Source organism: Ictalurus furcatus, chromosome 10 (assembly GCF_023375685.1).
Source record: "Ictalurus furcatus strain D&B chromosome 10, Billie_1.0, whole genome shotgun sequence".
NCBI lineage: Eukaryota > Metazoa > Chordata > Actinopteri > Siluriformes > Ictaluridae > Ictalurus > Ictalurus furcatus.
In genome coordinates this window covers 4,500,107-4,527,489 of record NC_071264.1, presented here as the reverse complement: position 1 = coordinate 4,527,489, position 27,383 = coordinate 4,500,107, and the positions used below count along the sequence as shown (strand labels likewise).

General features: G+C 42.4%; 1 protein-coding gene across 1 annotated transcript in view; it reads right to left on the bottom strand.

Annotated features, from left to right (window-relative positions):
• Positions 1-753: 753 nt before the first annotated feature.
• nek7 (NIMA-related kinase 7) overlaps positions 754-27,383 on the bottom strand; it is a 74,783-nt gene continuing 48,153 nt past the window's right edge. Inside the window, exons 8-10 of the mRNA XM_053634630.1 lie at positions 22,613-22,707; positions 5,324-5,437; positions 754-1,938 (exon numbers count right to left, since the gene is read on the bottom strand). Coding sequence (XP_053490605.1) covers positions 1,828-1,938; positions 5,324-5,437; positions 22,613-22,707 — 320 coding nt within the window. The 3' untranslated portion in view covers positions 754-1,827. The remainder of the gene's footprint in view (positions 1,939-5,323; positions 5,438-22,612; positions 22,708-27,383) is intronic.

Sequence of the window (27,383 nt, the reverse complement as noted above, 5' to 3'; positions counted from 1 at the left end):
TACATGAAAGCGGTTATAACGGTAAAAGTAACTCGGAGGCTCGTGGAACCCATAATGGACGTCGGAAAGGGCGAAAGCCACTCGCTTGAGAAGTGCATCGGACGCGTTTGCGATACAGACAAACGAGATGCAGTCGAAACGGAATACGGCCGCTCGAGCGTTCTGGAAGAATGACAAGTTATCTACGAAGCAAGATGTGCAAGTCGACTGATCTGCGAGTGTACCTCCTACAGAGCTGAACATCTTTCGAGACGGGGGAAAAAAACAAAACAAAACCTGCTGCTTATAAACGAGCCCAAACAAAACCCCTGCCAAAAAAAAAAAAAAAAAAAAAAAAATCAAAACAAAAATAAAACACCTTAAAAAAAAAAAAAAAAATCTCAACAGTCAACTAATTAGGCTGAAAACACATTTCGCCTTATTGGGTATTGCCGGGCAAGCAGACTGAACACGGCTCGGGTTTTTGTGTAGGTGAGAAAAGGCACTTAGCGTGAGTTATTGTCTGTCATATGTTTGCGAGATCAATGTATCAAATTAAACAAAAAAATAAAATAAAATAAAGTGATGCAATGTGCATTTGCATTATGATTAATAAAGACTGTCGAGCTGACAGACGTTTTTATTCGTGTTCCTTCGTCAGTCCTGGTCCATAATTGCATCAAAAAGTATTCCACGATTCTGGTTCCAGCTCTTCAGTTTGACAGATGTTTTATTCTAAAAGTGTATAGTAGAAAAAGGCTTGCGTTTTTTCGATTTTTTTTTTGTAGTTTTTTTTTTTTTTTTTTAATCAAAGTGATAAAACATGTATTTTGGGGGGATTCAGGCAGGGAAAAGAAAGTGTTTTAAAAATAGCCAGTCTTTGGGAAGTATGCTATAAAATGACACCTAGTTTGTTCCCGTGTTTCTTTATATATATATTAAAAAAAAAAAAAAAAAAAAAAAAAAAAAAAAAAAAAAAAATGAAAGAAGGATTTTTTTTTTTTTAAAAACATGCTAAAGGCACTGGATTCGTTACGGAGCGCATGCAACCTGCAAACGCGTACGTGATGACTTCATTCTCTTGTAATAGAACTACAAAAACACGATTTACGCAACTCAATCGGGGAAGCGTTTTCAGTGGAAAGCGAGATTATTATATATTTTTTTATAGATACCAAGGGAAACTTGCAGTCTTTTTATAGGGTTTCTGAAGGAGTGTCACGGGACACTTAGTTTCATTTCATATGGAGAAAAAAAAAACAAAAAAAAAACAACAACAACAACAACAAAAAAAAAAGAACCATTTACATTCAACAATCAGGGATGTTTCAGCATCTGTACCGATACCCAAAAACACAGCGAGACACTTTAAGGTTTTAGTATTCCTTTGTGTGCAATACAAATTCTGTTCAGAAGAAGGGGAGGGGGGAGGACGACAAAACGTTTATAACCTTTTTGTGCAATTTTTAAAGTATAAGCTCTACATTGATAATGGTCATCTAATCTTTGGTTGTAAGTTGTGCATGGACAAGTGTGTGTGTGTGTGTGTGTGTGTGTGTGTGTGTGTAGGTAGTAAGTAGCATTGCACACCACACAGAAGTAGAATTAACAGTTGATGATTATGTGATGACTTGTTCAAGCGACCCTGCACAAGTTTGGATTGGAGCTTCTCGTAGTAAAGAAGCGTATGATTGTAACATGAACCAAGGAGCCATAGTAGATTTCAAAAAAAAATATTTAAAAAAAAAAAAATGGGGGAGGGGGGAAAACGAAAAAAACCACACAATATAGCTGGCAAACATCATCCAGGAGTGGGCTATAGACAGGAGAAGCAGACGAAGGATGGATTCAGTTGGCCAGAGTCAGAGCGTGCATGTGCTTGGCGATTTCGTACACGTAGGTGATGTCAGGCCGCTTCTCCGGATCCGGATTGATGCACATATCTACCAGCTTTCTCAGCTGGGTCAAGATAAAGAAGAAAAGAAAAAAAAAAAAAGACAAGAAAAGAAAATATCAGTGAATGATGATGCATTCATTTTTATTTTTTTTTCCTGTTACCTGCATTCACATCTGCATCTCATCTTCTGTCACATGACTGATTTAAGATTGAGATAATAGAATGCAGAAAAAGCAGAAATACACCACAGTTAGTCATTTCCAACATATATATATATATATATATATATATATATATATATATATATATATATATATATATATATATATATACACACACACACACACACACACACACACACACACATACATATATATATATGTTACTGAGGAAAATCAGCCTTGTAAACGGTCCGAGCTCGTGTCTGAAGTCACGTTTCGTCTAGGAGCCAAGAAACAGACTTGAAATAAGGCTAAAGCTTTCTACATGCTCGCTACCTCTTACACTCAAGTCCCCACAATTCACACTCCCGTGCTACTGAGAGACAGAGAAGCGACCTCAGCCCCGACAACGGCATCATTAAAAGAAGAAAAAGAAAGGGAGAGAAAAAAAAAAAAGGACCCCGCTCCCCAAATACCTAATCACCATGGCAACCGGCTCTTTCTAGCGCAGGCCTGGCTGCTACTGCTGCTGCTGTCTCCTAATCAGCACGGCATGTGAAATGCAAATCCAGCCCAGCGCAGAATTAGTGGAGGGAAGAGAGAGAAAAAAAAAGGGGGGGGAAGTGGCTTAGGGAGTGGGGGGGGGGGGGGGTGCAGATATGTAAAATATTCATATACCTTGTTTAAAGAAAAAAGAAAGAGGTGAGAGTTGCAGATTTTCTGATGAGGGGAAAAGGGGCTGTCTGTCAGGAGATGGTAAATGACACACCAAAGATGAGCGACTGACAGTTTTTTGCCGTTCGCCTTCAGGAGCATTGTTTAAACGCAGACAGAGATGGATGCGGCCCCTCTGTCTATGCTGGAGGGTGCATTTTTTTGTTTTGTTTTTGGGGATGGGGGTGGGGGTTTGTGTAGGGGCGATTCAGCAGAGCTGATATGGTGAATGGAGAATGATGGCATGAGCTAATGGTGCTGATGATGGCGGGTGGAGATTTAGAAACATCAGGGTGATGCTTCATCAGCTGGGTTTAGAAATAAGCTCAGAGTGACATACTCCAGACCTACGCCTGAACAGTCAGCACTTTTACATTTTCAAACCCCGCCGCGAATCTAGCACTTCTACAAAACGAGGTAAGAGGTCATGGAGAAAAGTCTAGCCTTAATGTCTGAATAGTGCACGCAGTAAACTGAACTCCAACCACAAGGGCGGTTTATTACTCGTCCAAAAACGATACTTCTCACTGTTACATTAACTCTTTACTGCATGGCGTTGCCATATGCCAACCATTCATATATCTCCAATTTTGTCTGATGGGCAATAACGCAAAACTATTTTCCTTTGAAATAACACAAAACCACCATGTCAGATGATCAGGAAGTGCTGTTTGTTCACATGGCATGGTAATGGTCATCGCTGGAGGGCTCTTAAAATTGGAGTAATTTTTCAATATTTACGCAAATCTACTTACAGAGAAAAACAGAAACACTATCTGAGATAAGTAAACATCTACGTTTTGTCATTTAAACAAGTGTATATATTTGGCGCATTCTGTTAAATGGTAAAATGTCATTTTTGCCGTATGGCAACAACATGTGATAAAGGAACTGAGGTATGTACATTCATGAATTGAAACAGGCCTACAAAGCAAAAAAAACAAAACAATAAATACACTAGGCTTCTATAACGGTATATTTAAATTTTGTCACATTAAAAGTAAGAAAAACATTTAATTTCAGACATTTTGCAATCGCACTTTATTTTCTAAATATTATGTTGAAAAAACAAAGAATGAAGAATTTAAGAGAAAGAATTTTTAAAAAAACACCCAAAACATGGTTGTTTGTGTGTATTGTGAGTGAATAAATCCATCCACATTATATATATGTATATATATATATATATATATATATATATTTTACAGCTGTAATTACTTTCCAGAAGATATAACATTTAACTACTTTTATTTATTTAGAAGATGCTTACTAGGTGGCAAAAAGCTCTGGAAAAAGTCTGGAAAGTGCAGTAATTGGAATTGTAATCGCATATATTTCGTGTTAATTTTTGTTTGTTACTTTCCACCATCGCACACTGTTGCCATATTGCAACAATTCACCAACTCAGCCTCTTGGTTTCTCTCAGTCGTGTTTAAGTCTAAACGACTTCAGCGAGAAACAACATTAAACTGATTTTATCTAAGTGACATGTCCATATGCTGCAAGTGAAATCCGTCAATCTTGTTTTGTTGTTTAAAACTGAAAACATCTTTGTGCACCATGCTGCATGGTGCAGTAATATCAGGGTTGCTGCTGCCCCCAGTGGATTCACTGCTGTATTACATTCCAGCCAGGAATAGAGAACTGTGCACACTTACATTTCTCTTAACACGTTACTGCAAACAACTTGTCAAATATAAAAATCCATTTCCTTCATTCTGATTAATTCTGACAGGCTTAGATGCTTGTTTTTTTTTAATGCCTTCTGCATTACTGTGTCAGTAGAAAAGAGCAAATCTGGGCTTTCTGACATCATTTTGCACCTTTTGTACTAGTCATGTACGAGTCCCAGAAAACCTGAAAGATCTGAACATCATATCGTCGCTGTTGGAAAGGGCTCAAATATGCTGGAAAAGTAAAGAATGTGCAGGACCTGGAGGATTGTTCTGATGAACAGTGGGCAGTTTAACTGCTCAGGACAAAAAGGGACTCATAAACAACGGTCACAAAACACAGTCGTTGATCATCCAGGTAACGACACACGGGATTAAGAATCGAGCGTGTGTAAACTTTTACACTGGGTCGTTTGTGTAAATTCGGTTATTATTGTGTCTTGTGGACTAGATGTAAACATCTGTAATGTGAAATTGCTTATTTAGGGCAGAACTAAATAAACAACTAAATGCAATTTTAATGATCCATCTTTTTTTTTTTAATTATTAATATTTTGCAGCTTATACAAGGGGGATGTAAACTTGTGACCTCAACTGTATTAAGAAATGGACCACTCTTCTGCAGATGTAGAAGAAAGCCCGAGAGACAAGCTGTGTGGTTTTACTATTTCGTTATAAAACTGCATGAGGAACTGAAGCGGTGTGGTGACACCAAACATCGATTTGAGTTGGGTTTTTTTTTTTCTGTTTACTGCTTCATTTTTACATAGAGAAATACTTAATTCCGTTACTTTTGAAGGCATCTTTATTTGTCAGTGCAGAATTTCTTTATTTTGATGACTTTCGCACAGTAATGTAGGTAACGTAATGCATACGATGCCGGACGTGAAATGACTCACCTCTTCCGAGTAGTGATCAGATGGGAGAGGTGGGTAGTCGCACTGCTCAATCTTTTTACACAGTGAGTACAGGTTCATCTTGTCCCCATAGAATGGACTCTGAAGAGCAGCCATCTAAGAGTGAGGGAAGGAAAACTTATTAGATTTCACAAGAACCACACGGAATATGCCTGTACTGAGTGTGCTGAGGTCAGCCTTTTAGCTCCATGCTCCCTATTCACTCCATCCTTCTACCTTCTTCTTTTCATATTGTTCATTCCGATTTATATTATGCAATTACAAGACACTGACTGACCGCTAGTTTCAAATTTTACATGTTCATTTCCGTGAGAAACCGCTTGCTTAGTTGACTTGGCCACTTGGTCGCCACCCAGAAAAGGTAAATCCAGCTAAACGACCAGTACGTTTACATGGACAACAATAATCCGATATTAACCTGATTAAGACGATACTCTGATTAAGAAACCAGCATGTAAACAGCGATTACTGATGACCTTAATCCGACTAAAGTCATACTCGAAGTGAACACAAATGGAATTAACCCTCTTACCCCGTATGGCCGAAAAACCGGCTTGCCCGTCTTTGATCTATTCCCGTAAGGACGATAGACCGGCTTGGTCGTCTCTGCCAAATCCCCGTAAGGCCGATATAGCGGCTTTACAGTGTAAACGTTATCCCCGTAAGGCCGGTGTACCGGCATTACTCTGCTATGATTCCTTACTTATTTAATTATTATTTTTTTAACCCGGAAGGTTGATGACGTCATGCCGTCACGACGTGATTACGTTATTACGCCGACATCACGATGAAGATCCAAGCGTGAATATTGGTGTACTAGTAGAAGTGAACTAAAAATGCCAAAGCGAATCGTGTTCCAGCTAAAGTTACAACTACAGTCAACACAGGTACATCTAAAACAGTGAAAAAAAAAAAAGAAAACATACACAGTTACACAGGCGAGAGCGAGGATTCTAGATAGTGACAGCAGTGAAAGTTCAGGCGATGTTGAAACCGAAACCGAAACTGATAGAGACGCAAACTCTCCTGATTCAGACCCTGATCCGTCTCCATCTTCAGCTTCAACCAGTGCGACTGACACTGCAGGGGTCTGGAGTCATAACCTGACCATCTCTATGCATTCGTGAAAACACCACCTGCTGGTCTGATTATCACCAGAAACTTGACTTTTAGTGCTAAATTGCATTTATTTATTTATTTATTTATTATTTACTTGAATTTATTCAAAGGCATTGACCACGCTGATGCTCGTATGGTACTTCTAAATGAGTAGAAGGATTTTAGCGAGCATTTTTCGTCATTTCTCTAGTTAAGAATTGTGCTCTAAGTTTAGTAAAAACACTGAACTGCTTCATTTTCAAAGTAATATAACACAAATACATTATTGTAAGCTGTTTCAAGGCCTAAAAATGTTCAAATTAAAATGTTGATCTTGGGTCCAATTTTGGCCCGGGAACTCAGAGTTGGCGTGCTGTTTCTATGGGGAATATAGGGTTGTGGGACATAATACTGTGGGAACTAAGCGGGAAGAGGGTTAAGACGTGTGGGGTATTCCTGTTTTAGTCGCGTGCAGACATGTACACACCTTAATCACACTGTTCATTTCATCGTCTGCATTCATAGCTAGTTCACGGTTTGATGCAAAATAGGGTGGGTCTTATTTATAAATGGCAACAAAGCATCAATATAATGCGTACACATCATAATTCCAGCCAATTAATTATATACACAAATGGATCTAAATAGATAAATGATCTCGAAGGCAATGCGGTTCTCAAATCTACCACGTCCGAGCCGGAATGTGACTGCGACACGGATGCAGATGTTTCCAGACGTTTCTCTCCCACAATCTTCATCGTTTATCAGCACTGCTGTTACCTAGCGACACAATAAAATCTGAAATGCGTGTGTGTGTGTGTGTGTGTGTGTGTGTGTGTGTGTGTGTGAGAGCACAGTTGTGCAAAGCTACTTTAAAATTTGACAACACGGTGTGTTTTGCTATTATATTACATTATATTGTGTACATGTTCTTAAAAGTAGGATCGTTATACTTACCTTTAACAGTTACAGCAGCTGAACAATCAATCTCATCTTTAACGCTTAGAAAACTGCTGACATTATAAACTATATTGTGCAGAAACAATGTTTTTATTTTTTTACAAACATTACGCAATACTGAAAGATATTTGAAGCTATACTGCAGAACAGGAACATCGACTATAGCGGAACATGGGTGTGGCTTCGGGTGTTACAGTGAGGTTTAAGGAACCGGCTGCGGTTTCGTCATATAACATTCTCAGGCACACACCCTCTCGATCGTTCTCTTCTCTCTCACACGCACAGTGGAACCTCAGCCACTCAATCTTCATCAAGCAGTAGCTGACAGACTGGCTGGAGTTCTGCTACAGTAAATAACAGACCTCGCTGAATGACGGCTTTTGGGGTTGATGAAGATATCAGGCAGCTAAGACGCAGCCTGCTGAACATATGACGTTAGGGATTTTGTCATGATCTGATGCAGGCGTTATGCACGACAGACCCTTTAGTTCAGTTCATTTCTCCTCAGCCATCATAACGTTTTACTTCTCATGCCAGTATCATCACTGTAAACTCGTGGTAAGCAATATAATACTAAATATAGACGATATGATTTTACCATAACATGATATGGTGATGTAAACAGGTTTTCACGGTCAGACTATTCGGCTTGCTCCGTTTTATTTTCTTCCGTTCTTTGAAAATGAAGGGGGGTCAAGTGACTGTTGAAGCCAGTGTGGAAATGACTTGAATCCATTACTTGACCCTGTTGCCCTACTGCTGCTTGGAGTTCTCATCAATTGGAAATCACTCCGCTGCTGCTGAGGTTGGCCCCACATTGAGACTATTGAGGATGGTACCATTTAAAAACCATGAAGATGGCTTTGGACCACAATTCACATGGACTTATGCTATGAATGCTTTAGGACTGCAATTGCCACGAACAGCTGATAAGTTCAATTGAACTGTAATGAATTTCCTGGTTACACTAATTGCACCGTTTGATCATGTAGTACTTAGTTATAGAAGGGATCTATTTATAATCGCACTATTCGGGGTCACCCAGATGAGGATGGGTTCCCTTTTGAGTCTGGTTCATCTCAAGGTTTCCACCTTGTCACCGTCGCCTCTGGCTTGCGCATTAGGGATAAACTCATACATTTAAAATTTTATTTTATTGAATTGAATAATTTAAAAACGCAGCACCATTAAAACTTCAATTAGCTCTATTACTGCCTCATTTCCTGCCCTCCTTTTTCTCCACAATTAGCTAACCCCTTTCACACATCTATCCATCGGGAGTTATGGGGCAAGCATGTGGTTCCTCTGAAGGAGGAGTCAACTGAAGCCAACCTCCACATATCTTCAAAATGCTGCTCATGCATCGTCACGGGCGGCGTAGCACACTTACAGGAAAGAGCTATCGGCCCTCTTCCTCATACAAGAGCTCACAGACTCCTGTGATTGGCTAGCATCAGTGTAAATGACAGTGGAGTCGAGAGTAATGCCACTCACCCCTCCCACCAAGAGAGCACGACCAATTCTGCTCTCTTGACCATGGGTGGCTGTGGCATCGCCGGGATTCGAACTCACGATAGGGTGAACGCTCGGGAGCTATTACAGCTTATGTAAACATTGACAAAATCATCTACACCAAATCACCTATACAAAATCATTCTGCCAATCAGTTTTGTTATAGGCACACACAACAGCTACAAAATCAAATACCTATTATTGAACTCCCTTGTGACAAGCTTGTTTCCCCAGCACGTATGGGAGTCATAAACAAAATCTGGGGTGTTGTCCCTTTGATAGATTTGACTACTGTTAAATAAATTGATCAAGATCAAGAACTGAAATTCCCTTCCTGTGACGAAATCAAGCTTCCGACGTTTTTCGAAGACATTTTTAATGAGGATAAACATCATCTAGACATCATTCCAACTGTTACTTTTCTAGTGAGGTCCACATGTTTATGGGCATCAAAACACGAGTGCAAAAACAAACTTGAGCGTCTTCAGTTTGCCAGACACTACTGGAACTTCAAATGGGATCGGGTTCTATGGTCAGATGAAACCAAAATAGAGCTTTTTGGTAATAAACACCAGAGGTGGTTTTGGAGCACACAGAGAGGTAGCCATATGGAAAAGTTCCTCATGTCCACGGTTAAATATGGAGGTGGAGCTTTAATGTTTTGGGGCTGTTTTTCTGCCAGAGGACCTGGACATTTTATTAGGATACATGGCATCATGGACTCCATCAAATATCAACAGATATTAAATGAAATCCTGACTGCCTCTGCCAGAAAGCTTCAAATGGGCCGTGGTTGGATCTTCCAGCAGGACAATGATCCAAAACATCATCAAAATCAACACAAAAATGGTTTACTGACCACAAAATCAAGGTCCTGCCATGACCATCCCAGTCCCCTGACCTGAACCCCATAGAAAACCTGTGGGGTGAACTGAAGAGGAGACTCCACCAGCATGGACCTCGAAATGTGAAGGATCTGGAGAGATTCTGTATGGAGGAACGGTCTCAGATCCCTCGCCATGTATTCTCCAACCTCATCAGGCATTATAGGAGAAGACTCAGAGCTGTTATCTTGGCAAAGGGAGCTAGCACAAAGTATTGACTAAAAGGGTGCCAATAATTGTTGCACACCTATATTTAACAAAGATATTTATATAATTTTTTGTTGTTGTTAACCTGTGGGGTTCTTTTTGCAAATGTGTGATATCCATGAGTATTTTTGTGATTTTTTTTTTTTAAACAAAAGATCAGAAGGTTAAACAATAAAGACAATTTTTCACAGCCTTTTTTTTGCTCATATTTACCAAGGGTGCCGATATTAGTGGAGGGCGTTGTATATACAAAAACAGAAAAAAATCAGGATACAATCAAATACTTTTTCACAGCACTGTATATAAAATGAAACTTGTCATATTGACCAGCTTAGTTTGCCAAGTAGCTCCCCCTAGAGGCCAGAATGTTAATGACTACCTTAATAAAACACAAACGAACTGAACAACATCTTCATCTTTAACCGGATGCGAGCCTTTTCAAGCCAGGTTTTAGTCCATACTCTGTAGCAAATGTGCATCAGTGGCCTCGTGCTAATCTTGAATCACCTCAAGATTTCAAAAGCTAAATCGCAACAACAAACAGACCAGCGAGTGATTCGCAACAGGACACGATCAGCAGTGCCGGCTTTGAGAGCTCACCACAGAACACCTGCTGATAATAAAAGCCATGAGCTCAGAGCCTTGTTTTGTTTGTTTAAAGAAGGTCCAAGTGATGTAGAGTCATCAGAACAAGCTGAAACTTGTCCTGAGAAGTAACACAGACATGCACATTCGGATAAAAGTTTCAGGGTGCCTCTCTAGCATCGTTCAAATGACTCATTTTTTCCTAAATAAAAACTTCTCATCCCTATAGTTGAAAAGAACAGCAGAATTGTACTGTAAAGGGTGTGCAGCATTAAGTAGGTAGCACAGCACTACAAATCTAGCAGGGTGTGTCCAGACAAACCGGGCTGCATGTAGTAAGCTACATAACATAGCATGCATGTACATCCGTTTTCAGTTTGGTGTATGTAGCACACAATACCAGAAAATAAGTGAAAGCTATCTTCCTTGGATAAACCTCTAATTTTACGCGCAAGATGTCCATTAACAGTGAGCGGGCCCACGTTGCCCGCCTATTCCCCTCCTTGAAGATTAAAGCAATCGGTCTGCATCGAATATATGAGACGTGTAGGCCCTAGGTGTGGGATTATGCAACAGTAAACATATTTCCCTTCACATCATTCTCTACATGATAAAACTTCATATGAGTTTACTTCATATGCTGCCTTTTGTATTGTGAAAAGGAGTTTTAGCAGCTTTTTGAGTTTAGTAAAGCTGGACTGAAATCTAATCTAATGTGAAAAAACCACTGAGACATTCACAATATCTGGTCAAACATTTATTAATGCTTATAGACAACTGACCATCACACCCATACGAATGGGTGAATAAGAGACAGCGTAAAGCGCTTTGTAGAACCGTAAGCTTAAACAAAAAAGCGCTATATAAGTGCCATTTACCATTGTAGGGACTTTTAGGAGCGACATACACAGCAGCGTGCGATGCACTTTGTGCAGTGACACATTCCTGCCATAACTATCATTAAAATGTTCTTTTTCGGTTTGGACCAGATGGGATAGCCTCTGTTACCCTTGTCCATCGATGAGTCTTGGGCGCCCAACAACCTGTCTCTGGTTTGTGTTTTGGTCCCCCCCTTGGACCACTGTCAGCAGGTATTTACCAATGCTGACCGGAAGCCTCCGACCCAGTCGTCTGGCCACAATGATCTGGCCCTCGTCAAAGTCGCTCAGGACTTCACGTCTGCCCATTTCTCCCGCATTCCAACCCGACTACCAGAACCAACTGTTCAGGTCATTCTCACGCGTGAAGAATTTGACCATTAACGCCTTGATCGTTTCGTATTTATTAAAAACACCTCGACTTTGATGTAAATGAATTTTGGGAACTGGATTCCACCTGTTCTTCCTGAAAGGTCACTCTTGTGGAACCTGTGCGCAAAAGGAAGGAGAATAGGACAGATGCTGCTTTCCTTGGATGACTGTTTTGGAGGCTTCCAATTATAGACGTCTCAACTGCAAAACACATTCAAAACACCTTCCTTGCTTAGATACAACTGGGCTTTGTTTTTGGAGTGCAAGCTTACAAGTTTATACAAAAAAAGCAAATGATGGAATGAGACCGACTGAGACAAAGCGAGTGAGCAAACTGTCAGAGTGAGACAGCACTCCAGTTTGGATTGTGAGTGACTGGCAAAGAAGAAGAAGAAGAAGAAGAAGAAGAAGAAGAAGAGGAAATGACACTAACATTACCGCAGGCCAGCACTGGTCTAATCAGTTGGCACGAACACAACCAGCTTGTGCTGCATGGACTGCTGGGATATTCATTTCTCAAGCAAAGAATCAAGCATCAGGAGGTTAAGCACAATCTTTAGGACTTGGACATAAACCCAGACAGAACCAATTCCTCTTCTCAACAGACAGATTAAGAAAAAAAAAAAAGGGAATAACAAAAGAAGGAAGAAAACACTGATTCATGTTTAGGTTCTCAATTTTTTTTTTTTTTTTCTCCACAGTTTTTACAACCCCAATTTCTGAAAAGTTGGGACAGTATGGAAAACGCTAATGAAAACAGAGAGGACTGACTTGTAAATGTACTTGCTAAACTTAACCAACTGGTGTCTTCACTCAGCGCCAAAACGCTTAATAAAAGTCATCAAAAGAAAAGGTGATGTTACACAATGGTAAACAGTCGACTGTCCGAAACTTTTGTGGAGTGTGTTGCAGTCGTCAGAGTGTATATTTTCAAAAAGAAATTAAATTCACAAAGTAAAACATCGAATGACGTGTTAATAATGTGTTTTCGATATAGTACAGAGGGAACTGAATTTTCAAATGACTTCTTTTTTTTTTTTTTTGCATTTTCCATACTGTCCCAACTTTTTTGGAATTGGGGTTGTCGTTTCGCAGATTGATGAACCTCCGCCCATCTTTACTTCTGAAAGACTCTGTCTCTCTAATATACTCTTTTTATACCCAATCATGTTACTGACCTGCTGCCAATTAACCTCCAGCTGTTTCTTTTTACTAACACTTACTTTTCCAGCCTTCTGTTGCCCCCCCCGTCCCAACTTTTTTGAGACGTGTTGCGGCCATCGAATTCAAAATGCCCTTATTTCTTCCTTAAAACAGTACATTTCCTCACTTTAAACATCAGATATGTTTTCCATGTTCTATTGTGAGTAACATACGGGTTCATGAGATTTGCAAATCACTGCGTTCTGTTTTTATTTACATTTTACATTATTTACACAGCGTCCCAACTTTTTTTTGGGGGGGGGGGGACTTGGGGTTGTACAAGTGACACAGTGTATGCATGGCAGTCCCTGTTCGAGTGTGTCGTAGTCAGTGCGTGTGTGACATGCAGACGAAAATGCACCCAGATGTGAAAGACAGGGATTTTTCAAGCTTTGGGTATGCAAAGGAACAGTACACTTTTACTGCAACATCTGGCTCTGTTCGATACGCCGCTGCTCTTGCAAAAAAAGTTCCTCAGGGTAATTACAGTGTGCAGCATTCTGCAGCACACAAGTTAGGCCAGCCTAAACCAGCCATGTGTGTGTGTGTGTGTGTGTGAGGCAAGCGGGATACCACATGTGATCTCGGCCCCACTGTGTGTCTGCTTGCACATGCTCAGGAGTAGTGAGCATGCTTTTTCGAGCGGGGGAGTGCAGGAGGAGCAGCTGCAGCCAACAAAGGGTTAAACAAGGACCACTGTGTTTTCATGCATCCTCTGCTGCTGACAGATGAAAAATGTCAACTGTCCTGTTTTCTATTTTGGAGTTTTTGCACTATTCATCTGGTTCATTAGTGGCGGGCCGCTTGTGGCCCTGACAGCTGCTCGGCCTGCGCTCGTGGCCCCTGAATTTTTCAGACTAATTTGATTCGATGGGCGAGATGATTGACTTGCTCTCTGACCCCCCGGAGCCCAGAGGCACTCCTCATTGTTATTCCGGAGCTGTCCGACACACACTGCGCTGGCCTGCTGTCTGACTGCGCACCGGCACACACACACACACACAGAGAAATCCCCTTCCACAAAGGCACCACACCCACACAGAAATGCATGTGACTGCACACGCGCACACACACACACACACACACACACACAAAAAAAGACATGGTAACACACCTGGGTGCGTTTAAAAACAAACTGCCACGGCCACCTCAGGCACCAGGGAAAAGAAAGCATCAGTGACCATGTAAAGATCTCAAGTGGAATAAAACCATACCTCAGACTTAATTAATATTGATCTGTTTTTTAATTTTTTTTCTGCGCATATAAATTACCCCCCCACCCCCCACCCCAAAAAAAGGGACGACCCCACATGGCCAAAATATCTGCATAGCTTAAAGCGTGGACTCATTATTTGCTCCGACTGATTTTTTTTTTTCCCCAGTTATACTTTAAAGATATATTAATAAAAGGAGCGCACATCAAAAATGCATCCACTAAAGACGTCCCCATTTTAATGACTGACACTGGTGAGGACATCAGTCTCACACACGCACAGGTCCTCATATATATATTATACATTATATAAAAAGTGCAGGTTTTCTGCTTCATTAAGAAAATGAGGAAAAGCCGAGATCTGCCAAGCCAGCAGAAATCTCAAGCCTCCACCGCACTCTCTCAGCATGTTTATTCAACACGCGCATTCTACCGTCTCGTTAATTCATTAAATTATCGAACGAAACTCTATCTGCATGGCAACATGACACTTAAAGAGGAATATCTAATATGCGATATTACAGAGGCGGACTATCGGACCCTCGATGGATTGTATCTGCTTAAGCCTGAACCGCAACATCATCTGATGCGCGGCTTCTGGACGCTTTTCCGGACGCAAGCTTCAGAATCTTAGAGGATGTGAGCCGACGGGCCGTTTGCACTTCCGTGTGCTGGTTTCCAGTGAGGAAAAACTAACTTTGTTCTGCTGACACACGATGAGAGGGGTTTTTTTTTTGTGTGTATGTGGGGGGGGGGGGGGGGGGGAGGAGGAGGCACAAGCAGTGGAGTGAAAACTGAAACGTTAACAGAATCCAGTCTTTAAAAGTGAGCGCTAAGTTTGTGGTAACAGTTAGGAGGAAGGAAAAGCTCATAACGCATTGAACCTGTGGTTGGCCATTCGCCATGTCATTCAAATCACCCACTTCGGTAAAAAAATAGCCGGGTATTTCTGTCCATCTACTGAGTGTCTCAGAAGTCTTTGGTAAAAAAAAATGTTTGTACTTGTAATGAAGCACAATGTTGAGTAGTCGAGGGCTAGGGGATTTGCTCAAGGGGCCAACACGGGTTCTCTTGCAGGACGGGGATCTGATTTGAACGCACAATTTTCAGATTGCTAGTTAAGAACCACTGCGTAAACAAAGCTGAATTAACTCTCAGGAGTCAGTACATGTGCGACTCCACTACAGAGTTTTAGGATTCAAAATTCAAAAAAAAAAAAAAACCCCAAACAAACCTGAACATGAAAAGTAGGAAGAATTTCCAAAGTACGACATATAGTTTACTCTTGTCGAAGAATAATTCCAAACAAGGGGTTTTGACTATTAATGATAAAAGTCTGATCCGTGAGCTGGAGCCATTGCTGTCAGAAGGTGATGTAACTGACCGTAGGTCTTGATTTATGTTAATATAAATTACAAACGTCCCAAATACAGCTAGTAGTTAAGGATTTACAAGCACTTTGAAAAGCCAGGCCAGACCATGAAAGTACAGATACAGCAATCTGAACACTGTCTGTACTTAATAGAGACTGGAGACAGTAGGTGGAAGACAAACCGATGGGGCCATATGGTCAGCCTGAGCCGACCCTTTTATTTCAGGCGTCATAAAACCCAACACTGAAACCCGGAGCGTGGACTCCTGTGGAGGTGGGGGTGGGGGTGCTGTGACATAATATATAATCTCATATCTCAGTAGGCTCAGGAGGAAAACGGAAGCTTGTGTAGGAGAATTTGTTGAAAGGTCGTTCCTGTAAGATGAGTGATGTACGTTCAGTGTAGGCTAACTAGACATTTGAAGTTTGGGAAAAGAAAAAAAAAAAAAAAAAAGAACACATCACCTGGGCGTTCTCCAGTGAACTTTGATATGTTGACAGGATTGGAACGCAGTGTGGTCTCTGCTGCTCAACCACCTCAAAGTTCGGTGTGCTAGCAACCATGCCGAGTCACAGAGATGATAAAAATTTCCCAATTCTTTCTTTATTTATTTTTTTAAACATTTTTGAACATTAACTGAACCTCTTGACCTGTGTCTGTGCTGCTGCCATATGATTGGCTGATTGGATAATTGCATGAATGTGCACATTCATGCAATTATCCAATCAGTCAATCCTTTATCCATCAATTATCCATTATAGTCTTGTCCTATAGTCTATATTAGTTGCTCAGTAGTGAAACACAACTGTGAGCTGAGAGTGGTGGGGTGAGGGAGAGAGAGAGAGAGAGAGAGATGAGAGTGTTTGGGTGAGAGAGAGGGGGAGATGAGAGTGTTGGAATGAGTGAGAGAGATGAGAGTATTGGGATGAGAGAGAGAGAGAGAGATGAGAGTGTTGGAAGGAGTGAGAGAGATTAGAGTGTTGGGATGAGAGAGAGAGAGATAAGAGTGTTGGGGGGTGTGTGTGTGTGAGAGAGAGAGAGACGAGAGTGTTGGGATGAGAGAGATGAGGGTGTTGTGATGAGAGAGAGATGAGAGTGTTGGGGTGAGACAGAGAGAGGGATGAGAGAGCGTGTTGGGATGACAGCGAGAGATGAGTGTGTTGGTGAGAGAGAGAGATGAGAGTGTTGGGGTGTGAGAGAGAGAGAGATGAGAGTGTTGGGGTGAGAGAGATGAGAGTGTTGGTGAGAGAGAGAGATGAGAGTGTTGGGGTGAGAGAGAGAGATGAGAGTGTTGGGGTGAGAGAGAGATGAGAGTGTTGGTAAGGGAGATGAGAGTGTTGGTGAGAGAGAGAGATGAGAGTGTTGGGATGAGAGAGAAAGATGAGAGTGTTGGTGAGAGAGATGAGAGTGTTGGTGAGAGAGAGAGATGAGAGTGTTGGTGAGAGAGAGAGATGAGAGTGTTGGTGAGAGAGAGAGATGAGAGTGTTGGTGAGAGAGATGAGAGTGTTGGGATGAGAGAGAGAGATGAGAGTGTTGGTGAGAGAGATGAGAGTGTTGGTGAGAGAGATGAGAGTGTTGGTGAGAGAGATGAGAGTGTTGGTGAGAGAGAGAGAGAGATGAGAGTGTTGGGATGAGAGAGAGAGATGAGAGTGTTGGTGAGAGAGAGAGAGAGAGAGATGAGAGTGTTGGGATGAGAGAGAGAGAGATGAGAGTGTTGGGATGAGAGAGAGATGAGAGTGTTGGTGAGAGAGAGAGATGAGTGTGTTGGTGAGAGAGAGAGAGAGATGAGAGTGTTGGGATGAGAGAGAGATGAGAGTGTTGGTGAGAGAGATGAGAGTGTTGGTGAGAGAGAGAGAGATGAGAGTGTTGGTGAGAGAGAGAGAGATGAGAGTGTTGGGATGAGAGAGAGATGAGAGTGTTGGTGAGAGAGAGAGATGAGAGTGTTGGTGAGAGAGAGAGATGAGAGTGTTGGTGAGAGAGATGAGAGTGTTGGGATGAGAGAGAGAGATGAGAGTGTTGGTGAGAGAGGGATGAGAGTGTTGGTGAGAGAGATGAGAGTGTTGGTGAGAGAGATGAGAGTGTTGGTGAGAGAGAGAGAGAGATGAGAGTGTTGGGATGAGAGAGAGAGATGAGAGTGTTGGTGAGAGAGAGATGAGAGTGTTGGTGAGAGAGAGAGAGAGAGATGAGAGTGTTGGGATGAGAGAGAGAGAGATGAGAGTGTTGGGATGAGAGAGAGATGAGAGTGTTGGTGAGAGAGAGAGATGAGTGTGTTGGTGAGAGAGAGATGAGAGTGTTGGTGAGAGAGAGAGAGAGATGAGAGTGTTGGGATGAGAGAGAGATGAGAGTGTTGGTGAGAGAGATGAGAGTGTTGGTGAGAGAGAGAGAGATGAGAGTGTTGGTGAGAGAGAGAGAGATGAGAGTGTTGGGATGAGAGAGAGATGAGAGTGTTGGTGAGAGAGAGAGATGAGAGTGTTGGTGAGAGAGAGAGATGAGAGTGTTGGTGAGAGAGATGAGAGTGTTGGGATGAGAGAGAGAGATGAGAGTGTTGGTGAGAGAGGGATGAGAGTGTTGGTGAGAGAGATGAGAGTGTTGGTGAGAGAGATGAGAGTGTTGGTGAGAGAGAGAGAGAGATGAGAGTGTTGGGATGAGAGAGAGAGATGAGAGTGTTGGTGAGAGAGAGATGAGAGTGTTGGTGAGAGAGAGAGAGAGAGATGAGAGTGTTGGGATGAGAGAGAGAGAGATGAGAGTGTTGGGATGAGAGAGAGATGAGAGTGTTGGTGAGAGAGAGAGATGAGTGTGTTGGTGAGAGAGAGATGAGAGTGTTGGTGAGAGAGAGAGAGAGATGAGAGTGTTGGGATGAGAGAGAGATGAGAGTGTTGGTGAGAGAGATGAGAGTGTTGGTGAGAGAGAGAGATGAGAGTGTTGGTGAGAGAGAGAGAGATGAGAGTGTTGGTGAGAGAGAGAGAGATGAGAGTGTTGGGATGAGAGAGAGATGAGAGTGTTGGTGAGAGAGAGAGATGAGAGTGTTGGTGAGAGAGAGAGAGATGAGTGTTGGTGAGAGAGAGAGAGATGAGAGTGTTGGGATGAGAGAGAGATGAGAGTGTTGGTGAGAGAGAGAGAGATGAGAGTGTTGGAATGAGAGCGAGAGAAGATACCCAGGTATATTTCAGATATGTGGGGAACACTGCAGACACTACACTAGTCTGCTACTGAAGATTTTCATGCCAGTAGTGAAGGACATTCAGCTAGAGACATTCCTCAGAGCATCTGAGACTGTGACCAATCAACGCTCTGCACTATTTATAGCTCTCGCCATCCACTTTAACAGGAACACATGTACACTTGCTCATTTATGCAGTCATCTCATCAGCCAATCATGTGGCAGCAGTACAATGCATAAAATCATGCAGATACAGATCAAGACCTTCAGTTAATGTTCACATCAAACATCAGAATTGGGGGGGTGGAAGCGTGGTCTCTGCGACTTTAACCATGACAACCATGTGGGGTCAGTTGGTAGAGCGGGTTGTCCACTAAGCGTAGGGTTGGTGGTTCGATTCCCGGCCCACGTGACTCCACGTGCCGAAGCGTCCTTGGGCAAGACACTGAACCCCCGAGTTGCTCCTGATGGCAAGTTAGCGCCTTGCATGGCAGCTCTGTTACCATTGGTGTGTGAATGTGAGTGTGAATGTGTGTGTGAATGGGTGAATGAGAACCAGTGTAAAGCGCTTTGGAACTGCCGAGGTTAAAAAAGCGCTATATAAGTACAGACCATTTACCATGGTTGTTGGTACCAATTGGGCTGGTTCGAGAATTTCAGAAACTGCTGATCTCCTGGAATTTTTTATTTATTTTTTTTTTTAAACACGCGAGGGTCTCAGGAGTTCACTCGGAATGGTGTGAAAAACAAAAAACATCCTGTAAGCAGAGAGGTCAGAGGAAAATGGCCAGATTGGTTTGAGCTGCTGGGAAGGATATAGTAACTCGATCACTCTTTACGACTGTGGTGAGCAGAAAAGCATCTCGGCATGCACAAAGGTGGATGGGCCCCAACTGCAGAGGACCACACTGGGTTCCACTCCTGTCAGCCAAGAATAAGAATCGGACTATCGTGGGCACAGACTCACCCAGACTGGAAAACGTTTGCGTGAGCCTGTGCCCATGACAGCCTCAGATTCTTGTTCCTGGCTGACAGCAGTGTAACCCAGTGTGGTTTTCTGCAGCTGGAGCTCGTTCACCACAAGGCTTGATGTAAGGTGCATGCGGAGATGCTTTTCTGCTCACCACGTTTGTGAAGAGTGATTATTTGAGTTAATGTATCCATCCCGGCCACTCGAACCAATCGAATGGACATTTTCCTCTGACCCCTCGTATTAGCGAGGTGCTTCCACCCACAGAACTGTCGCTCACTCAAAAGTTTGTTTGGTCACACCATTCTGTTTAAACTCTAGAGACTATTCTGTGTGAAAATCCCAGGAGATCAGCAGTATCTGAAATACTCAAAACATGGAAATGCGCTATAAATGGAGCTGTACTCGATGTCTGCCAATGGGGCAGTGGTGGCTTGGCAGTTAAGGCTCTGGGTTACTGATCAGAAGGTCGGGGGTTCAAGCCCTAGTGCTGCCAAGCTGCCACTGTTGGGCCCTTGAGAAAGGCCCTTAACCCCTCTCCAGGGGCGCCGTATCATGGCTGACCCTGCGCTCTGACCCCAACTTCCTGACATGCTGAGGTATGCAAAGAAAAGAATTTCACTGTGCATATGTATATGTGACCAATAAAGACTCATTACTCAGATGTACATCAACTTTTTTTTTTTTTTTTTTTTTTTAATGTTGTCATTTGGCAGACGCCTTTATCAATTTCTCATTTATACATCTGAGCAGTTCAGGGTTAAGGGCCTTGCTCAAGGGCCCAACAGTGGCAGCTTGATGGTGCTGGGGTTTGAACTCACGACCTTCCGATCAGTAGCCCAACCTCTGAAGCCCAGAACTTGCACCGCAAGGGAATCGAACCCAGGACCTTAAGAACTGGTTCTCATCGCGGACCACAGACGTCATTACGCCGGACTTGCCGCAGTCTGTTTTTTATACTCGTATAGAGGTATCTGAATAACCAGTCTGGGACTAACACGCTGTAATATTTGTCTACACGCGTCTCGGATGAAGTCCTGAGGCTTTGTTTACAACATTCTCCACCGTATAGAGTGAGGTGTCAATAATGGAAATATTAAGCCGTGCTCGGCCGAAGCTCTGATGGGATCGACCGAGGCGCAACGGAAAGCACAGAGCCTTCATCTTCTTCCTCGTCCTCGTCAGCTGAGCGAATAAATGAGCTCCAACAGAGAGGCCGCATCAAACGGAATAACTGATGCAGATTGGAGGAATACAATGCGCAGGTATTGATGGTTTGAAACCAAGGCCTCGTGACCCCAAAACCCCAAGGCAGAGGGGCTGAACGATTTATACTTTCAAAAGGCAGAATTATTTGAGTAGGCCTTTCGCACAAAGAAGATCAATGGAGCTCAATGGAAGGTGGTGCGAGTCTGCAAATTAGTGCTTCTGCTGTTTGGAGTTGCAGTGCTACATGGCAATCCTGTATTTGAAGCTATAACAAGACAAAGAGTATTTGGGTCACAAAATACATTTGGGACAACACTGGAGGGGGGGGGGAATTGTTCAAAAAAATGGACGTCTGTGTGTGTGTGTGTGTGTGTGTGTGTGTGTGTGTGTGTGTGTGTGTGTTATGAGCCACACTCTGTGCTGCAAGTTTGCTCCGACAACTTCAGCCTCGGCATCGGCATCAAGCTCAACGCCAGCGGGTTTGCCCATCATCAGACCTGTCACTCAAGCAGATGTCAAGTCATTCCCTCCCAGCGTTCTCCCTCAGGTCATGTGACCCAAAGGGGGGGCGGGGGCGAGGGGGGACAAGATGAGAGAATGCTTAATTTTTGGGTTTCGGAGTGTTGGGAGCAATGTGTTCAGGGCTGGTTTCAGCGGATGCTTAAAGAGATCACAGCCCTTCCCCGCTGCACTCAGCTGACCCATGGCACGCTGTCGGCCCCGGTGCATTGTGGGAGACTAATTAGCGCAGAAAAAAAGTGTGGTCTCCAAGCGGCACTGAACTTGGATGGATGTTTTGCAGCCCCAGGCACTTTGGGAGGTGCGGCTACTGGTGAGCTCCCCAACACGGATAAAAAAGACAAGGGGAAAAAGGCAACTCGGGGGGATTCCGGGAAGAATGGGTGCTGGACTAACAATGTGTCTATTTCTAGTCTTTGTGTGTGTGCACGTGTGTGTGTGTGTGTGTGTGTGTGTGCATTTATACGAACATTTAATAGCATGCACAAGTGGTGTTTTGCATAATGGTGAAGACCGTGCCATTTATAAACCTGATACTTTCTGTTTCAGACTGTGTCAATTAATTAATCAAGACAAATATACACATACGCATACATATACACACAAAGCAAACCTAGTAGTGTAAAAAAAACAACAACAAAAAAAAAACAAAATGCTTTTCAAGTCACAATACTGTATTACAAACCTGGTACAGGAGCCAGCTGGAGTGGACAGACACTTACAAGGCGAGGCCGTAGCGGATGTCTAGATGCTGAATGCAACATTTATCTCGGTTCAAAATCTATTTACTGACCTTTGCACATCTTACAAGAGGAAGAAAAAAAAAAACGCAATCCCGGGTATGCTTTATTGAGGCCTAATCAAAGCAGGCAGCGTCATTTCAGAGACGTCTTATCTAAAACACGTGGAAACGTCATTCGCATTTCCTTTCTGACATTCAAACATACTCCAGGTTTCCCATGCAGGGACGCTTGCCTCATAAAGTGGAAAACCATACTTGTAATATTGTCGACAGACGATTTTTTTTTTTCCCGCCGTCTCACATAAAGAACGTGACCGCCAACTTTACTGGGGGGGGGGTGGGTGGGGAGGATCTGTGGTGTGGGAAAAAGTTTTTCTATACGTTACCTCGTACAGCAGGCAGCCTAGCGACCAGATGTCAGATTTGAAGTTATATCCATTTTCGTGTATCCTCTCGGGAGACATGTAATAAGGGGTGCCCACTGGATCAGAAATGAGAAAGAGAGAGAGAGAGAGAGAGAGAGAGAGAGAGAGAGAGAGGGGAGGAAAAGCAGAAGTTAGAGGCACGTCTGGTTCGCTAAGTGAGGAATCGTACAGGCGAGAGATTCATCCATGGATGCTTCATTGATGGGGATTGAGAAGACGGCGCTCTGGATGACTACAGAGCAGAGAGAGGGAGCTCGGAGCTGAAAGCGACCCTGACTCGAGCGTGCGTGCACACGGCGAGGAGCGACAGGAACGAACTTAGATCCCAAGCACGCCGGGCTCGTTAAAACCGCTTAACATATAGTGACGAGATCGCAGGGGTTTTAAAAAAACAAAACAAAAAACAAAACGAGTTACTCCGATTATTTCGGCTGAATGTCATCGGGAGATTTCGGCTGACGACAACCTGCTTTCCGCACAGGGCCGGTGTAACAGACAGATGTTTCAATGCTTTACTCGTGTACAGGAAACAGTCTTTGCTCTTTTCCTGAGAAAACCTCGTAATGTATTGTTCAGGAGATGTGGGACTGATGCTGTGACATCATCATAAATCTCACAGGTTTTAATAATATGTAATAATAATTTTAAAAAAAGTAACCGTAACTTCCAGAATATTCAATATAGAATGTCTGGAAGAATCTGTCTAATTCTACACTGACTTTTTATCTAATGGAAAACCTGAACAAGGTTCTAAGCTCAGATGCCTTGAATACACGACAGGAACTGAGCTCCACATGCGTGTTGACAAAGTGTGGCATTCCGTCTCAAGTGGTCCGACATTAAAAAAAATAAATAAATAAACTTGTTTTAACAGCAATGGCCATCTTTGTGTCACCAGGAAACCTCTGACTTCTTTGTGTTCTCTCTCTTGGGTCTTCGACCTCTGATCTACTGAACACTGACCTTAATTGCTTATTATTATTATTATTATTATTATTACTACTACTATACGATTAGGGTGACTAGGGCCAAATCTTTGGTTAAAAATCAGTTAGAAATCAGCCGAATAAAATATCAGGGAGTCATATTTTCTTGTAGAAAAGATACATACATTTAGTTGAAAACACAAACCTGATTTAAGAAGCCAGAAAATATGAGAGAACTTTTCAGTGATTTTTATTTATTTTTTTTTTTACCCATAATCAAATCGGCTTCTTAATTACTCTGTAGAGAAACAACTTTTAAAAAATTTTTTTTTAAAAATAAAAAAAAAAGAAAGAAAAATCTAAACTTTTAAAGAGCAAATGTACTCTTGAGGAGATATAATAATAATAATAATAATAATAATAATAATGATAATAATGCTGATAATAATAATAAGAAGAAGAAGAAGAAGAACAATAATAATAATAATGTGGCATAATAAATCTCAGATTTTGGATCAAATGACATAAAATGTGGCAAAATGTCTTTCTTAAATGACAAAGCTGTGCAAAAAGGAAAAGGGCATGAAGGAGAAAAAAAAATGTAATACGTTTTTAAAACGTAAACCACACTAATAAATAAATAAATAAAGAAATAAATAAATAAACCGAACACATGAATTGATGAGTGACGGTTAGGTTCAAAGTCATTTCCACAGCAAGGTGTCTAGACTTGGGGTACTCGATCCCGGATTCGAGTCCAATTATGAACGAACTCGGACTTGGTTAAATTTGTACTCGGACTTGGCACGGACTCGGACGTAGGTCGAGTCCGCGCCACGTGTCACATGAAAAGAAAGATTAAAAAAAATAAAGAACGTCTCCCTGCCTGACCCGGGGGAGCTTTCTGCCACCTCATGGTGCGAGTACCGAATGGTCTCGATGTGCACGATCGCCGTCTCAGCCGGCTCAGTAACTACTGGCGATAACCGTGTGAAGGCGGCGCAGGAAAGTTACGACATATTCCACTTGCTGTTTAGAAGCGCTTCCCCAGATTACCCTGAATGACCTTAATGGTATTGTGAGGCAGACGGCTGTTACACCCGACAGTAAGAACGAGAAGGGCTTCAAATGATGTATTTCGAGTTACATCGAGGACTCTGACGGTGAGTGTTCTCAGGCTACCGTATATCCGACTAGCAAATCTAGCCAAGTCTCCGTTTCTGACAGTTCATACCGGTCTTTGCATTATTTGCATTTCGTTATCTGATTAAAATGTCCTTTACACAATAAATCATCTGCATTTGCACCCACCTCCTCCTCCTCCTCCTCCTCCTCCTCCTCCTCCAGTCCATGACAACATGAGTACATGGTTCACTGTAACAGTACTTTTTTGGAGTATAGTTAAATCATAGTACTTCACAGTTGTTTTTTTAAATAAAACATTGACGTACATTACATGTAATGCTAATCACCGCTGCAGAGTAAATATTATATATATATATATATATATATATATATAAATACAATACTAATAACACTATAATAGTTGAAACGTTGTAAAATGAGTCGTATGGAAGAGTTTTGCCGCCATATCGCTATACTATAGGAACATGCTAAACGGAAGTAAAGTCGTGAGTGAGTTCACACCCCAGTTCAAACTGCCGAGCCACCACGGTTGGGCCCTTGTGTATGGCCCTTAGCGCACAACTGCTCAGATGTATAAATGAAATAAAAATGTCTGTCGCGCCGGATAAGGCCGTCTACCAAATGCCCTAAACGTAAAAATGTAAATGTAAGAAAATCCACTCACTCACTCACTCACTAGACTGAATAACTTTAAAGTAAATGTAATAAGTATCACTTGTTAATATGTCACACAGTGAAGTCTGTTATTTTACATTTTAATTGCTTTATTCAATTTCCGTAGTATTTCTTACTCGAATACTACTGATAGACCTACCCGAGAAAACGTATCGCCATCGTGAAATGAGACCGTAGTCGGATCGCCCACGCCTTAACATTAGCATCGCTGATTCCAGTCTGGAATGTGAAATGAACTTCGAAATGTAGTAAATATCTTTCTTTTTTCAATTGAGTTACTTTCTGGACTCGACTCTGACTCGGACGGTCTCGACTCGGACTCGGACTCGGCACTAAAGGTGTCGTTGAACTCGTCCGTGGAACCCGGCCGTTTCAATATATAAAAACTCGGCGTTTTCTTCCATCGCAATTGATATGATTTGAAGTCGAAGTTTACTTTAGTTGGTTTTCTCATGCGTAAATATACACACCCTCAGAATCACGAGTAGGCTACGCACGTTTTTTTTCCCCCCCCGAAAAATGACGAGATTTTCCATTCGATTTCAATGAAATTTGATCTGTGTAGCGCTTTTAACAACGGACGTTGTCTCACAGCAGCTTCACAGAAACATATCGACACAGGATACGGATTTTAAGATCGTCACGAAGGCTTGTGTAAACGCGCCTACGAACGCTGTACGGATAAACGCATCCGTATACGTGTGGATAAATGTAGGAGGTGTGCTGTGCCTGACAGCCCTCATGCTCTGTTCTGCTGGCCGTGTTTTTCAGGCTCATGGACGTGGAGGTGAGATCATCCACAAATGATTCACGCGACGCTGTATTTCCAACTTGGCCAAAATATGGCACGTTAGAAGACAGCTGTCTTATGGGCTGACTTCTGAACGGGGACAGGTTCGATGTCAGGAGGACAGATGCTGACCAAAAATGCAGCTGCCTTCCAAAACGAAGCTTTCTGAGAAGTCCAGCAAGCTAATGAGCGGTGACTAAACGCTATCAGGCTGTAGGGGTGGGCGATATGACACGAATATCTAGTCACGACCTTCCAGACATTTCTATGACACACAACATGATATAGTGGTGCTGCGTTAAAAAAAATGCTTTTATTTAGTGTTTTTATATATATATATATATATATATATATATATATATATATATATATACACACACACACACACACACACATACATGTCTTTTTTCAAAATTTGCGATGCAACTTGCGGTGTTTTTTGTGCTTTTTTTTGCGGAAAAATTGCACGAAATTGTTGTTCGCGGTCTTTCTCAGTGATGTTTGTTGGTAAATGAGACCTTTTAGCTGTACTCGTGTTTGATGCACTTGAATCCGAGAGGGCTTTGGCCGTGATGATGTCACGTGACGCGTCTTGGCCCAAATCTACGGGTATTTCGGAAAACTGCAAGCTCCTGCGAAGTTTGCTTGACTTCTGGCGATCGCAAAAAAAAAAAAAAAAAAAAAAAAACAACCCCTGGAGGGACCGTCTTAAGGTTCATCAGCCAGTCGTATGTTTTCGAGCTGCTGGTTATGCTGCTGAGGAACGCACGACCTGTCCTGTTGCGCACGCGTGAGCTCGCAGACACCCACGACTGGCTAGTGTCGCTGTGATTGACATGGGGAGACAGACTGCTCCGTCCCTCCCACCTCGAGGCAGTTCTTTAAGCGCAGTCAAACTCCACGTGCTGCTCTCGATGAAGCCGATAGAAATCAGTTCCTCCGAGCATCACTGCATCACACTGGCCAGCAAAGTGATGACGGTGGGCGGGGCACTAACAAAAAAATAAATAAATAAAAAGTTGAACGTGTACACGATTATTCGAAAAAACACGCTTCGATTTGATCCGATTCTTAATGATCCAGCAGCGATTAACCTCCCTATTGACGGCGTGATTAGCGAGATCTTTTAACCGGAGCTAACGAGCACGCTTCTGCAAACACTGGTGTCTCCCAGCGCTGTCTGAACAGCGGCACC